General features: G+C 49.1%; 1 protein-coding gene across 5 annotated transcripts; it reads right to left on the reverse strand.

Moving 5' to 3' along the window:
* Positions 1–4069: 4069 nt before the first annotated feature.
* Positions 4070–12636, reverse strand: LOC119111875 (myosin light chain 1). Of its 5 annotated transcripts, none has more exons than XM_037235721.1 (7): positions 12450–12636; positions 11883–11910; positions 9187–9327; positions 8452–8619; positions 7731–7817; positions 5863–5949; positions 4070–4681 (listed from the first exon to the last, which is right to left on the reverse strand). In XM_037235721.1, the coding sequence occupies exons 1-6, from the start codon at positions 12450–12452 to the stop codon at positions 5900–5902; spliced, it is 477 nt and encodes a 158-aa protein (XP_037091616.1). In that variant the 5' UTR covers positions 12453–12636; the 3' UTR covers positions 4070–4681; positions 5863–5899. The 5 variants fall into 5 exon arrangements, with proteins under 5 accessions (XP_037091616.1, XP_037091617.1, XP_037091619.1 ...); XM_037235722.1 differs by lacking the exon at positions 5863–5949 and adding an exon at positions 6251–6323; XM_037235724.1 differs by lacking the exon at positions 5863–5949 and adding an exon at positions 6706–6784.
* Positions 12637–13263: the final 627 nt, after the last annotated feature.

A 13263-nucleotide genomic window follows, 5' to 3' on the forward strand; every position in this document is an offset into this window, starting at 1 on the left:
CCAGTCTGGTATTGGGCCGAGGGATCCAGTAGGAGCCGGGATCCAGTCTCGTATTAAAGGGAAACATCCGGCAAAAATAAGAGCCAGGTTGACAATTGGCCGAAAGGTCCAACAAGAACCAAGATCCAAACTGATACCAAGCCAAGAAAACCAGCAATAAACTATAGCCAGGCTGGCATTATGTTGAAAGATGCAGCAAGAACCAATATTTAGCCTGAAACACATAGAGATAAATTTAAAAAAATCCAATATGCAGCTCAGGATTTAGCAGGATTAAGCTGAGACCCAGCAAGAACCAATTTCCTGTCTGGAGTGATGCCAACGTAACCAGGAAGAACAAAAATCCTACCTGAGCCCCCTGTCAGCAAGAACCAAGGTGTTACTCAGGGGTACAATTTTCAAAGTAGTTTTAGAGGCTGAACAGGGAAAATAGCTAGACCTATTCCCGCTGCTCTGTCTTTTCTGTCTTGTCTTGTGCTGGGAGGGCTGGGATGACCCAACAGTGTAAAACCACACCTCTAGCGTTCCTTGAGGTTTATGCAAATACATGCGACCTGTCTCATAAGTGGTTCATTAACGTACATCGAACCACGTGCATTGCTGGATTATTTCAGAAAGCTTTCCAAGATTTAAGTCGCTTTATGCAACCATATCACAATAAGATCTACAAACATCTGCCTCACTGTAGAGTGGAGCATGAAAAAGGAAACTATGTACCTTTGGCCGTTCCATTTTTATGCTTGCATGTAGTCTTGTGTATAGCTGAGAACTCACTTTTGATACTTGTACCATAATCTTTTCTCCAAGGCTGGTCAGTGCAATATCCGTAAATTTGTAAAATTGCTACCTCACCACAATAACCCAAGATTTGCTCAACTTACTGATTCACGGAAATTGCTGCTCATTTGCATCACGTTGCGCTTCTTCAAACAAATCCTTGCTTACGGGTCACTGTAATGGGAGCTGCTTTCCAAGACAATAAGCCCTCATGAGTACAGGTGACTGCAAGCTTTGATGACTGCATCTTAGCAACCAGACTGGAGAGCAAATGCCATAACGCATAAAATAATTGCGGTGCTTCACCTTATTCGAGCTGATCTATTCCAACCTCCTTTTTTGCAACCGTTTTGGATACTGTAATAGGCATTATAGTCAAGTTACCAAAATGTTGACCCTCAATGTCAACCCGCGCCAGAGTGACCGGTTGGATACTCTTCGACGGGTGGTGGGGGGATTTGACCCGCTGAGATCTCAAGAACTAGGAGAGCTAGAGACACCAAATTCACAGGGTGTATTGACCTGTATATAAACTCACTTAAATCAAAGTTTAAAGTTCCCGGGTGATGACTTTCAAGTAAAATAGGGTCAGACAAGGTCAAATTACAGGCTGGTCTCTAAAGACCCCCTAGAAAGTAGATGACTGGAAACTAGGTCAATACTTAGAGGACACCAATTTCATTTAGCAATAGACAGCAGTAGAACTATAAAAAGACAGACGACATTTGGTCTAAGCGTAGTGAATTACTAGGCATATTGGGTGTATTTAACAGTATGGCAAGATCCTAATGTGATTGATTGGTGCACCATCCATAATAGACGCCCCTTTTATTCCGCAATGACAAGCGCATTGCTTCAGTTGTCAGATAGCCATTTGTGAATATTGGGCAATAATCTTCAGCTAGCATCAAAGCTTTATTAGTTGTAATGGTGGTATCAGGTCGTGCTGATTGTTTTTCTGGCATGTGGTGGTTTATCTTTATGTGGTGAGAGCAGAAATATGCGGGTTATCCTGTGCGATAGGTTCAGCTGTCAGGCGATGACTCCCAAGTTGTGGGCAACTGATCCATAACTAACAGTTAAGTTTTGTTAGTTGCATTGGTGATATCAGCATGTGCTGATTGTTTGACTTGCCTCTGGTGTAATGCTTCAAATAAATGTGAACGGAAAATATGTGCGTTGTCCTGTGTGACTTACATGACTTTGTGGCTGAGGACCATGAGCTATGGCCTTGTACCTATGGAAATTTCGGTGACAACCGGCGTTCAAGTTGCAGCACTTTAAAAAAAATCAAGGAGAGACAGGAACCAGATTCGTGGTCTGCTTAAGGACCAGGGGAAGCCAGGATCATGGGTTTAGTTTTTAGAGGAAACCGCTGGGAACCGGGGTCTAAGGTTTTGTTTTGTCAAGAGAACCAATGAGAACCAGGATTCATTATGTTGGTTTGAAAAAATTCCACAGGAACCAGGATCCAGGGTTTTGTTTTGTCGAAAGAAACAGTGAAAACCAAGATCCAGGATCTCGGGCGAAAGGACCAGCAGGAACCACGATCAAAGGTTTCATTTTGTCAAGAGAACCAGCGGGAACCGGGATCAGCGACCTGATTTTGTCGAGGCAGCCATTGGGATCCAAGAGCAAACTGGGAACCGGGAACACGTCGGACTGAAAGCCGATTATATTCAGCACAAGAACTGCCAGCCCAACATGGGTAGAATGTCCTACTGCACCATTTCGTAGCGCTAAGAACACGATCGGTTTGCAGGCCAGGGACGAGTTGCTGCCCACTTAAACAACGGGGGTGAAACACACGCGCGCAGTTTGGACGCACTTCAAGCCACCTGGCGTTTTACCTGAGGCGGCACCAGGCTCCCTCACTGGCAACCTACCCACGTACCAAGTTTGGCAGTCGCAGCCTATCCCCGTTGGCGGCGAGGGGTGAGCCACTTCAGAGGTTGCAGGCGACCGACGGCACGTCCCGTGACACGCGCCGGGCACTAAACAGCTAATCATGGAGGGCATAAGCGGCCATGCTCTCACCGACGGAGGGATCCGTACGCCCATCCGTTTGATCTGCAACCGTAACAGTTAGATTTTTGCAGAACCAGTGGCACGTTGCATGTCTCTGCGCTACACCTTTACTTACTGTACTTTTATAACCTTCGCATATTCTAACCCTTTACGTAATAAGCTTTGACGACAATTTTACAGCATTTTCGAGAAATTTAACATTTCATAGGCCAATAAAAAATACAGAAGCAACAACATCCATGTGACATTAAATTGCTGAGAACATACGCTGTCATTTTCCGCACAGCGCTCGTGGGAAACAACTTGCTTTCATGTTGGTCATTGGGACTTAACGACGCACTCAGTTTCTGATGCCTTGCAGAGTCGGCTGCATCTCCCCCTCTCTGGAAAGGCGGCCACCGCGGGGAATCGAACGTCTTACTGTTGATTTCTCAGACGCAGACCTCAACCACTTCACTATCGGCACCCCAGAACTCTTTCAAAAGTCCGAGTACATATATATATATATATATATATATGTATATATATATGTATATATATATGTATATATATATATATGTATATATATATATATGTGTGCATATATATATATATATATATATATATATATATATATATATATATATATATATATATATATATATATATATATATATATATGTGTGTGTGTGTGTGTGTGTGTGTGTGTGTGTGTGTGTGTGTGTGTGTGTGTGTGTGTGTGTGTGTGTGTGTGTGTGTAATTTATTCTAATCCTTCCCCCTCTCCATCTCTATTTTTGTCTGCGGGTTTCCCTATGGTTCCATTGACTGGGAGCCTCTGGCTCATTTATCTAGCGAAAAAAGCATACTGCTGTACAGCAACAAACTTGGAATAAGTTTAGAAATGTTGTCTTTGTCATCGAATTTGAAATATATGAAGAACAATTACCGGTCTTTCACTTTAACTACCCTAAATTACAGGGACCGCAAAATGAAACGCATTGAACTTGATGAGCCACATTTGTTTAAGACAACACTAAGGCTCGAGTAGGCAGCGTTTGTGAAAGCGTGGTTTATCGGAGCAGACGAGACGTGCAGTAACTGATTGATCTGTACTAAAAATATAGTCCGGCTCCCCATCCAAGCCCCTTTTGTTTTGGCCTGTCTGCAGTGTTATACACTCGCAAGGTCTGTCGAACTGAATGTATCGGATGGCATCGTATCGCATTGACAATGCGACCACGGAATCGACCGCACGTGAACCATCGGGGTCGTAAAAATCGACGCACAATTTACAAATTTATTTACACGTTGTTCCGAAACTTGATATAACAGATTTGCCGGATGGTACTGACTGATGATGCTGACACTTCTGTGATGTCAAGTTGTCGGGGGAGGGGGGACGACGGACCACGGACGGACGCGGACGACGGGCACGCTGACACACCGACAAACAGACAGATAGGCAGCGGGACGGGCGCCGACCGCGGGGCTCTCGCGCCAGAGCTCCGTCTCGGGACGCTCTCTGCAACGAGAGATGACTAGATCGCACTCAGTCCACCCACCGCCAGTGGGCTGCGGACAGCTGCACGCCACACGCACACGCGCATCGCGCCAGTATACACACATCACAAGTGAAATATACATATGTATGGGTTCGAGCAGACAGAGCTTATAAAAACGTCCTTGGAAGGAGTGCGCGGCGGCGGCCGGCCGGCCGGTGGGCGCCGCACCCAGGCCGATCCGGGCGGCGCCAACGGCCGGCGGGCACGCGCGCCCTGCGTCGGGTCACGTGCCGGAGACTGTACACAGCTGCTGAGTGGTGGCACCGCCAGGTGGCAGGGCGGTGGGGAGGTGGCCTCCCAGTGAAAGATGGGTCGAGATGTTGTTTCGTTTACCTGGAAACACGTGGGGCGAGATCAGGCCGCTGCAGGCGTTAGTAAAGGCGACCAAAGATCTTTGAGGAGGTTTCAAGGATAACAACCATCGACACTGGCCTACTTACACAATGTGAAACATTGGTGAGCACGGGATGTCGACAGGAAACGATCAGATAGCATAACGCAACTCACACAAGTGGTAATTGAGTTAACGTTGCATTTTTGTCTTTACATTTTGCACTTAAGACAAAACTGGCACGTTCGACAATACCCCGCCTTACCGTTGTTGGGACATTTAGTGTAAGCCACAGCATTCAGTTTAAGGAAGGATGGAGATGAAGAACACGGATGGAATACCTGTTTAGATGATTGCCCTCGGCCTGTGCTTTGGTATGCACATCATGGGGAGTGTTAGCGAGCACTTGTGTGCATACCAACACACCAAACAAGGACGATAGACCGACCTGTTATTTTTTCAACCCACAGTAATCAGCTTCGAACGTCTGTAATGACATGAAATAAGGCTGCACTTGCACAAGCTGATTGCACAAACCTTTGTGGTGGCCATGCACTTACGGACTGTGCAATGTGCGGTGTAGTATGTGGAGGTCGGCGCCCTGATGTTGTAAGCTTAAACAACCAATTTTTACCTCGATAAAGTCGACTTTTATAGTGGACAAATTCAATGATATATAAATAAGAGAATTAGTAAGCAGAGGACCAGAATCAAAAGTCAGCGTTTCACTTCGCCCAAAAGTATCGCTAGGAGTATAAAGTGATAACGATGGGTGGATCCAGTACCGGATCTTGAGTGTTTTTTTTAAAGTTTCCAAGATAATGATGATTGCTCGAAAACGGCCAAGCCTGCCAATGGTTTATGTCCTCCTTAATCTCTACCAGAGTCGTTTGGAGCGGCTTGAGGCCTTTGGTTACCCTGGGCACGCCGGTGGCGCGTGGCGTATCTGGCATATGTACAACGCAAAAGGCATGCAAACTGAGAGGTCTTCAGCATTTCGCACCAAACCTATCTACAAGACGCAAGGCGGAGCGTGGCACGCTCCGCGGCCACGCACGCAGCGGAGCCGGCAGACACCGTTTCCGGTTAATGTCGACGCGGCTGGCGCGTCCGCTCAGCCTGTCTGCCGCCGCAGTTGGGCGCTGGCGGCCGTGGCATGCCGGTCGGGCCGAGGGCAAGTTACCTGCGCTGGGCGAGGCGCTGACCGCGGCTAGGGCACACTACGCGGCCGACTCAGGGAAAGGGCCAGCCAGCATTCGCTTGATGAAACCTAGGGAGCAGGCGAGTCAAGCAGACAGGACACCACGAAAGCATTAGGCTAGCCTCGGGAGCTTCCACGGCATGCCGAGTCGCCTCGTCTGTTTAATGTCGTAAACTCAACGAGGCGACAGCAGCTTTCGTGTGTCGTGATAGCCCCCGTGCATGACACTTTCTATTGCCGGACAGAGCTGTTCGCTCGAAGCGCGGCTGCTGGTCATAAAAGGTAGTACAAAATGCGACGGCTTTGAAATATTGCGGGAAGCCTGGACTTCACCACGCATGGACGGGAACTTTGATTCACTCATTGCTACCTTCTGGGGCTTGCCGACTTCCTGGCTTACTTCTTCTCCGGATTGGGACCGGCCAGTAGCCTTTTGACAAAGGCTGAAAAGCAATCACCAGTTTGACTGGGCTGGCCATTTTCCAGCGCAAATGACGGTCGCCCCGCGGGTGCGGCACTAACAACGGGTGGCTTACAGTGCAGTTATCCAACGGACGTGGGGTCAGGCCACACACGGGCGGAGGCGGGGGGAAGGCAATCTATCATACTCTTGTCCGAAGCTCCTCCGACGTACTGAAAACGTCAACTGAGTGCTGAGGCCAGGCTTGTCTGAGGGTGGGGGTGGGGGGGGGGGGGAGGGCAGGAGGTCCTGCGAGAGAGCAATGATAATCACATGGAGAGCGGCTGCTTCGGTGAGTTTCCCGCCACAACTGGGACTCGCTGCCATGCCGGTCGCCATGCCTGCTTGGAAAGGGAATCATCTACCTCTCGTGCGTGAATGTTGAGAACTTGCGAATCTACTTCGCGTCCGGGAAAGGTCCAGCTATCAGCCTTTTGCAGAAGGCTGCAATATAGGCAATGATGCAGCTCTAGTTACCTACACAAGAGCTCTAGTTACCTACACAAGAGCTCTAGTTACCTACACACGATTCACTCACGCCTGGGCCACTACTACGTTGCTCGTCAATGCATCGGCTATGATACACGACATGATACAAACGAACTAGTAAACCTACATATTGACTGAAACTGAGCTTATGCCGAACCAGGTAGTGCTGTGTTCAAGACGCTCGTCACACGTGTGCAGTCAACACTCTCTATGTTTAGAGCCGTTTTTAAACACGGCCTGCTTCTAATATTGCGGAAATGCACAGTGCTCGGTCATCACTACGGTGTCAACGCCATACATCTCACCCACGCTGAGCATCACAGTACGCTAAGGACAGGGTGCGAGTTGTCTACGGTAAACCTGTAGTAGGTTTCCCCTCTTGCGCCAAACACTATCTGCTATCTGCGGGCTATTCACACGACCTACTTCATTCTCGTAACGCACCACTTACGCGTCTTCGATGATATATTTTTTAATGATTTTGCGTGCTCATTGCAGCATTGTGCAAATTTTCTTAAGGAAAGCTGAAATGGGGTCAACAGTGATGCGCGATGTATCGTGAGAGTCTGAACTATAAGACCTACCCGCCGGTTAAAACCATGTAACCTACACGCTGTGACGATCAAAATGGAACTAAAACCGATACGTACGACACTTTCCGCTGATTGCACAGAAAATGTACACTGGGCACCCAGCGCAAACAAAATTCGTTGCCAATAAAAACACAATAAAAAATCATAAAAACGCGAAATGCTCAGCCTTCGATCCAACAACAGATCTTCGACCAAGTCTGATCCATAGCACTATGAGGGGTACCCCAAAACAAAAATACCGTTCCCCGCACCCGCAGACATACAGCTTTAGGTCGTGCATTCGGGAACAAGATCCGGTGTCAACTTACGCTCGTATGGAATAAAGCCATCCTCGTCCTCTTCATCGCAGCACTCGGCCATGATCTGCGTAACTTCCTTATCAGACAGCCGCTCACCTAAGGCAATTCCGGTCATCAGTGGGCATGGTCGTATGACGCGCATGGTAACTAGCACTGAGCTACGTTTGAACATTTAAAAGGTATCTCTGGCATTTGCTGGAAAAATCTACGTTATGTACGAAAGCATACCAGACAAAAGATCTTAGCAGTGCTGAATACGCTCATGTCGAAGTAATAATGTTATCATTTGAAAATGAGGACCCGGTTCCAAGCCGTGACTGCATTTTAAAGTCAAGGATGTGGAGCCGGTGAGACACGCGCGAAATGAATGTTGTTCACAAAGGAACACAGAATGGCAAGGAAATGTAGAACGTCGGCCCGACGTCCAAGCAAGGATCACTACGCCGAACGGAATCTGCATTATTCTACAATAACCGCAATACGGTACCAACGATCGAATCCAGACCAGGCATGTCTGCGCACAGTACGCAGCATGAAATACCCATAACGAATGTCCACAGTGCCTGGTGAAGTGATGAGTAACTCTGCACGACCCTCTCAAAATTATCAGAAACATTCGCCCGTGTAGCATAGTCGCGAATGTTTGAGAAAATGTCTGAACAGATAGGGTTGTCCCGCTACACAACAGGGCATCAGTTTGGACATCCTACATCAGCGTCCAGCCACTGACCGAGGGAGAGCAGGACGTGTGAGAGTTCAGCCGCCATCATGGTGCCGTTCTCGGCCTTGTCGTAGAGTTTCAGGCATTCCATAAAGTCTTCGAAGCCACCCTGGTCCTTGTCCTTCTTGACCTGCGAGAAGATCGGCAGGAACTCGTCCAGCTTCAGCTTCTTCTGCTCTGTAAGGAGCAGATGGGGACTATGTTACAGACCAGCTGAGAACGCACAATGCGACAGCGGTAAGCGGCAGATTGTGACTTCGCTACAGACCAGCTGAGCGCGACCAATCAGCATGTTACGTGTGACGGGAAATGGTGATGAACGACATTTGTTCAGGATTGCATACCACAACGCAATAATATTTGTTATTGTGAGTTCAGAGTTCTTATGCTGGCAGTTATTGGCTTTCAATACACCAGAAGAACTGGTTGAACGACGCTATCAAAGGAAAAAACTGTAGCTGTATAGTCAATACTCGACGTTTCAAGTTGTTCTCGTGGTTACGAGTGAGGGTATGAAGATTGATGACTAACAGCATGAGAACTCTGAGCTCCTAATGCCGGAAACCAGGACATTAATACATTCCTTTCCTATATCGAATATTCGTAGGACACATCGCTCACATGGAGTCCATTACCCTCTTCCATACTATGACGTGACACAGTCTACAAGAAGGGGCCAATGCTTTCTGCGAGCTATGCTGTCAGTCAGTGGGAGTGACTCCAGCCGGCTGTGTATCTGCTTACTCTTGATCTTCTGCCCGCCGAGCTTCTCGATCATCTCCAGGGTGGGGTTGAGGTTGAGCGCGCGGAGCACGTCGCCCAAGTAGTAGGCGTCAACCTCCTCCTTGCCTTCGAAGTCGTAGATGGAGAAGGCAAACTGAGCCCCTGCGAATGTAACGTTGGTGTTGAGCAGGTATGCGGGTGTGTGCATGTGACGAACGTCTCGAAGACATGTGTAGGAAGGTGGCAACGTTAGCATGTTTTTTTTCTGAGGCGTATGCAGCATACACATTTGCTTCATGCTGTTTACTGGTGTGCTTATGCAGCATTTCACCCCTCTATGGAATAGAAAAGCAGGTAAGGCACGCAGAGGTGTTTGCACCTTCGCCAGGCATTACATCTGGCTAGTGCATCTCAAAGCACAAGCCGAAGCTGTCAGGGTCGGTCAACTAGTGTTGACGCCTGCAGCACGCGTAGGACGTTACGCACATGCGCAGTTGACGCCGTTGCTTTATGTACAATTTAACAACTTGTGCAATTTTCACTATTTCGGGGAAAAAATTATCTTGAGACCTACTTCAACATCGTGTTGACCTCCGATGGGGTCCATAATATTTATAAAATGGCACGAAACTTATCAAGTTGGAGCTGTTCGCGAAGGATGGTGAGCATGTTCTGTCTCAGACTGAGTAAATAATTGTCTGGGTACAGGCTGGCTACCAATCATCAATCATTCGTCTGAATGATTGATGATTGGTAGCCAGCCAGTATCCAGATGATTATTTACTCGATCTAAGTAAACTGACTGAATGTTTGTTGTCAAAGGTTTGATTCTGAACTTTTTTTAAAAATTGGCAAGTTTGCTTCTTTATTTATTCACCACCTGCAAGTTCTTTTGATCGTACATCGGTATTCCATGTCAGCCCGCGGATGGCAGACCACGAGCCAGCTCGGCCGGCGCGAGAGTATACTGTCCCGCATGGCACGTGGTCTTTGCGGAACATAGCCTGTCTGGAAGCATACCGCTGAGCGCAAAAGTTCAGCCATGGAAGTGCCTATCGTCTTTAGCATTCACGTGAGATTCGATATGAATTCAATGGTTTGAAATACGTTTACAAAACATAATGCGACGCTCTCTTACTAATTCGAAACGCACTTTGTAGTTAAAACAAAAGTCGCTAAAAACGAAGATCTGACCCCGCCTCAAGCAAATGCTCCCATCGTGCCTTTCCACCAACCACACGGACACGTTGTTTTTGAGCTTGCAAGCCGCGGATCCCGTGGGTAGCTCAGCATCGCTTCGGTAAAACCGGCCGGGCCGTTTTCAGAGCGGACTCGGATTACGCGCCAAGAACAACATCGGGCGATCCCGGCCAGACCCCGCCGCTCCGGCAGGGTTTTCGGATTTGTCAGTGGTTCAACGACACAGCACTTAAAGAGTCTGTGTTCTCATCGGCATCAAACGCTAGTTGCATTGTTGCATCCATCCCAGTGGGGGAGTCATAAAAAAACAAAATAATGGCATATCATAGGCTCACCCAAAATTTTGAGCATGTGCTTAGCCTAATCTGATCGCCATAATTATTTTCCATGGCCCGTTGTCCCACTGTTCAAGGAGTCGTATAATTTTGAGACACAAAAAAGTGAAGAAGTCGCGTCCCAGAACCTTTCGATGACCATTGGGGAGGAAATTTACGGTTTTGAGAACATTCTTCTTACACAGCGCGTGTAGGCCACAACGTCTGAGACGTGGGAAATATAGATAGACATAGAAGACATGGCACGCTAACTGACCAGTCACATTTCACAGAAGCTGCGTATTGTGATGCGTTTGAGAAGAGCTATTCTCAGCATCTGTGACACATGGTTCTGCCGCCTAGTATCTGCCTTGGACGGGGCGTCTGCCGTCAGGCTGCGCGCCGTCGCCGCCCGGGACGCTGCTGTCGCCTGGCAGCCGGCCACTCGGCATAGTTTCGGCAAGGTTCCTGGGCCAGATTTAGCGCAAACACCTGCCACGGGCGGCCGCGACGTCCGGGCGGCGGAGCCGACCCCGCGGCGGCTCACCAGGCTGGCCCGCTGCCAGCCAGGTACAGTCATCCCGGGCAGAGGTGGCCCATGTCTCTCCTCGTCCCGCTAGGGCCGGGAGAAATTTGGGAGCGGTGGGTGGTGGCTGCTCTTTACTGAGCGCGTAGCTCTTTGATGCTGGTCATCATGATGACGAATTTGCTGTGGTACATCATTAACTGCGTTCGAATGAGGCGGATAGAAGTGCAGGCATAGATACTATCTATGCATTAGCAAGAAACAGATCGTCAAGAAAATAGCTAACATTTTTGCTGTAACTATGATACTGTACTTCAGTCCAATGTGTACAACATCAAAACAATGACACGTAAGGGTACGCGTCGACATCACATGATCTAACAATCTTCAAATTATGAATTCACGTTTAATTTAATCATCTCTCAATCAATAATCTGATTTAATGATGGTGCCGACATCTTAAGTACATGGTCATCACCTGTCACTGTGCATGCTCCATTCAGGCCTCAGGACGGATGAAACAATTACACGTGAAATACCGAGGCCGAGGCATTCGCAAACGCCTCGTCTCACATACACCCTTGCAAAACGTGGCTAGTAGTGCGACAAATGACTGGGGCACCGTCAGCGCATGTTGTCGCACATAAGCGGGGGAAGAATGGAGCCAAGGTACTCACTCTCAACATCCCTGGCAGCGAGGTCGGCCTGCGGGAAGAGGCCGACTGTCAGCGGACAGTGGGGCCCAACTCGTCCAGTCATATGTCACGGCGCCAACAGTCAGGCGGGAGTGCCGTACAGGTCCGTCCACGATATACGGGTATGCAGCCGCGCAGACACGTAGCTACCCATGTCGTAACTGCCCCCAATGGGTAGAAGACGGCTGGTGAATACAGAACGGCTGTGATGATCCATTTCCTCGCTCATCTAGATTTCAACGACACAGCTCGAAGTCTCCAAACGGGAGATAATCCCGCCCAGTCATTGGTCTGTCTCTGTTATGAGCACATTATGCAGAGCCGAGTACAACTTGAGGAGGACGCGTTCCTTCAGTCAGTCTCCTTCAAACATCTCCTCGGTCCAACTCTGCCTATCATAATCATACAACTTCAAGCTTAAACACCCGCAGATCTCCTGGCCACCAAGTAGCCAAGGCTAAGCCAAGCTTAGGAATAGCCAAGCTTCGTCCGCACCGCAGAGATAGGCCCCAACGCCCGACTCGTCAAAGTCGGGGGGCCAGCCCTTACCATGGTGTTGTTGGTGCGGTGGGATGTTGCGCTGTGCACCCCTCGCTGACTAGACCCGAAGTGAACCCGCACTGCCGCCGCGCAGCCGCTGCTCCCAATTTTGGCGCGCAGATGGCGCCTCGCTCGCCGGCTAAAAATACGCCGACGGATTCTTGTTGGCCGCCCGCAGTCGTGGGGACCCTGTCCGGTCACACGATACAGAACTGCTAAAGCTGGGTGGACGGCACTGCGCCGGCCCTCAAACGGTCACTGGCGCAGCCCGGCGCCGCTGGCGAGTCAGCTGACCCCGGGCTGCACCTCGGGGATCCTCCGGGACTGAGGAGACACCCCGCGGAGGTGCTGTACTGAGGCTGGTCTGACCCACGCCACCCAGTGCGGAACATCATCAGGTGTTCGCTGCGGGTGCTGCTGGAAGCCGGTACAACGGAATCGTAGTGGCATTTGGACGACGGCGACGAGTCACGGATTCCGGGTCTGAAGAAGCATGTCGGAGTTTCGAAAGTGAACATATCGGATGTTTGAAAGGTACATTATAATCGGGTACTAAACGCTATCCATTTAGCCATTGAGCTGGAATGAAACCACAACACAACGCATAACACACGAAGACGACTAATGAAAAAACACGGGCTCGGAGAAGACATCCTCAGATCTTAGATCGTGTTGCAGTCCATTGCAGCCGCGTTTTTAGTGGACCACTCCAAGGTCAAGATGGGGTGAGACGTATATGTTGCTGTTGGCTGGTCGACCGTCACCATTCATCGCGCTGACTCAGTCTGGCTACGGCGTGCCTTCCTGATTGATTTAGATCCCC

The sequence above is a fragment of the Pollicipes pollicipes genome, unplaced genomic scaffold (assembly GCF_011947565.3).
Source record: "Pollicipes pollicipes isolate AB1234 unplaced genomic scaffold, Ppol_2.1 Scaffold_7261;HRSCAF=8764_pilon_pilon_pilon, whole genome shotgun sequence".
Lineage (NCBI taxonomy): Eukaryota > Metazoa > Arthropoda > Thecostraca > Pollicipedomorpha > Pollicipedidae > Pollicipes > Pollicipes pollicipes.

Bases quoted from the DNA above. Each gene is read 5' to 3' on its own strand.
- LOC119111875 (XM_037235721.1), bottom strand. The intron at 7,818-8,451 runs GTCAGTGGCTGG...GAATTGCCTTAG, and splicing joins ACACGTCCTGCTCTCCCTCG to GTGAGCGGCTGTCTGATAAG. The intron at 5,950-7,730 runs GTAAGTTGACAC...CCTGCTCCCTAG, and splicing joins TGGCTTTATTCCATACGAGC to GTTTCATCAAGCGAATGCTG.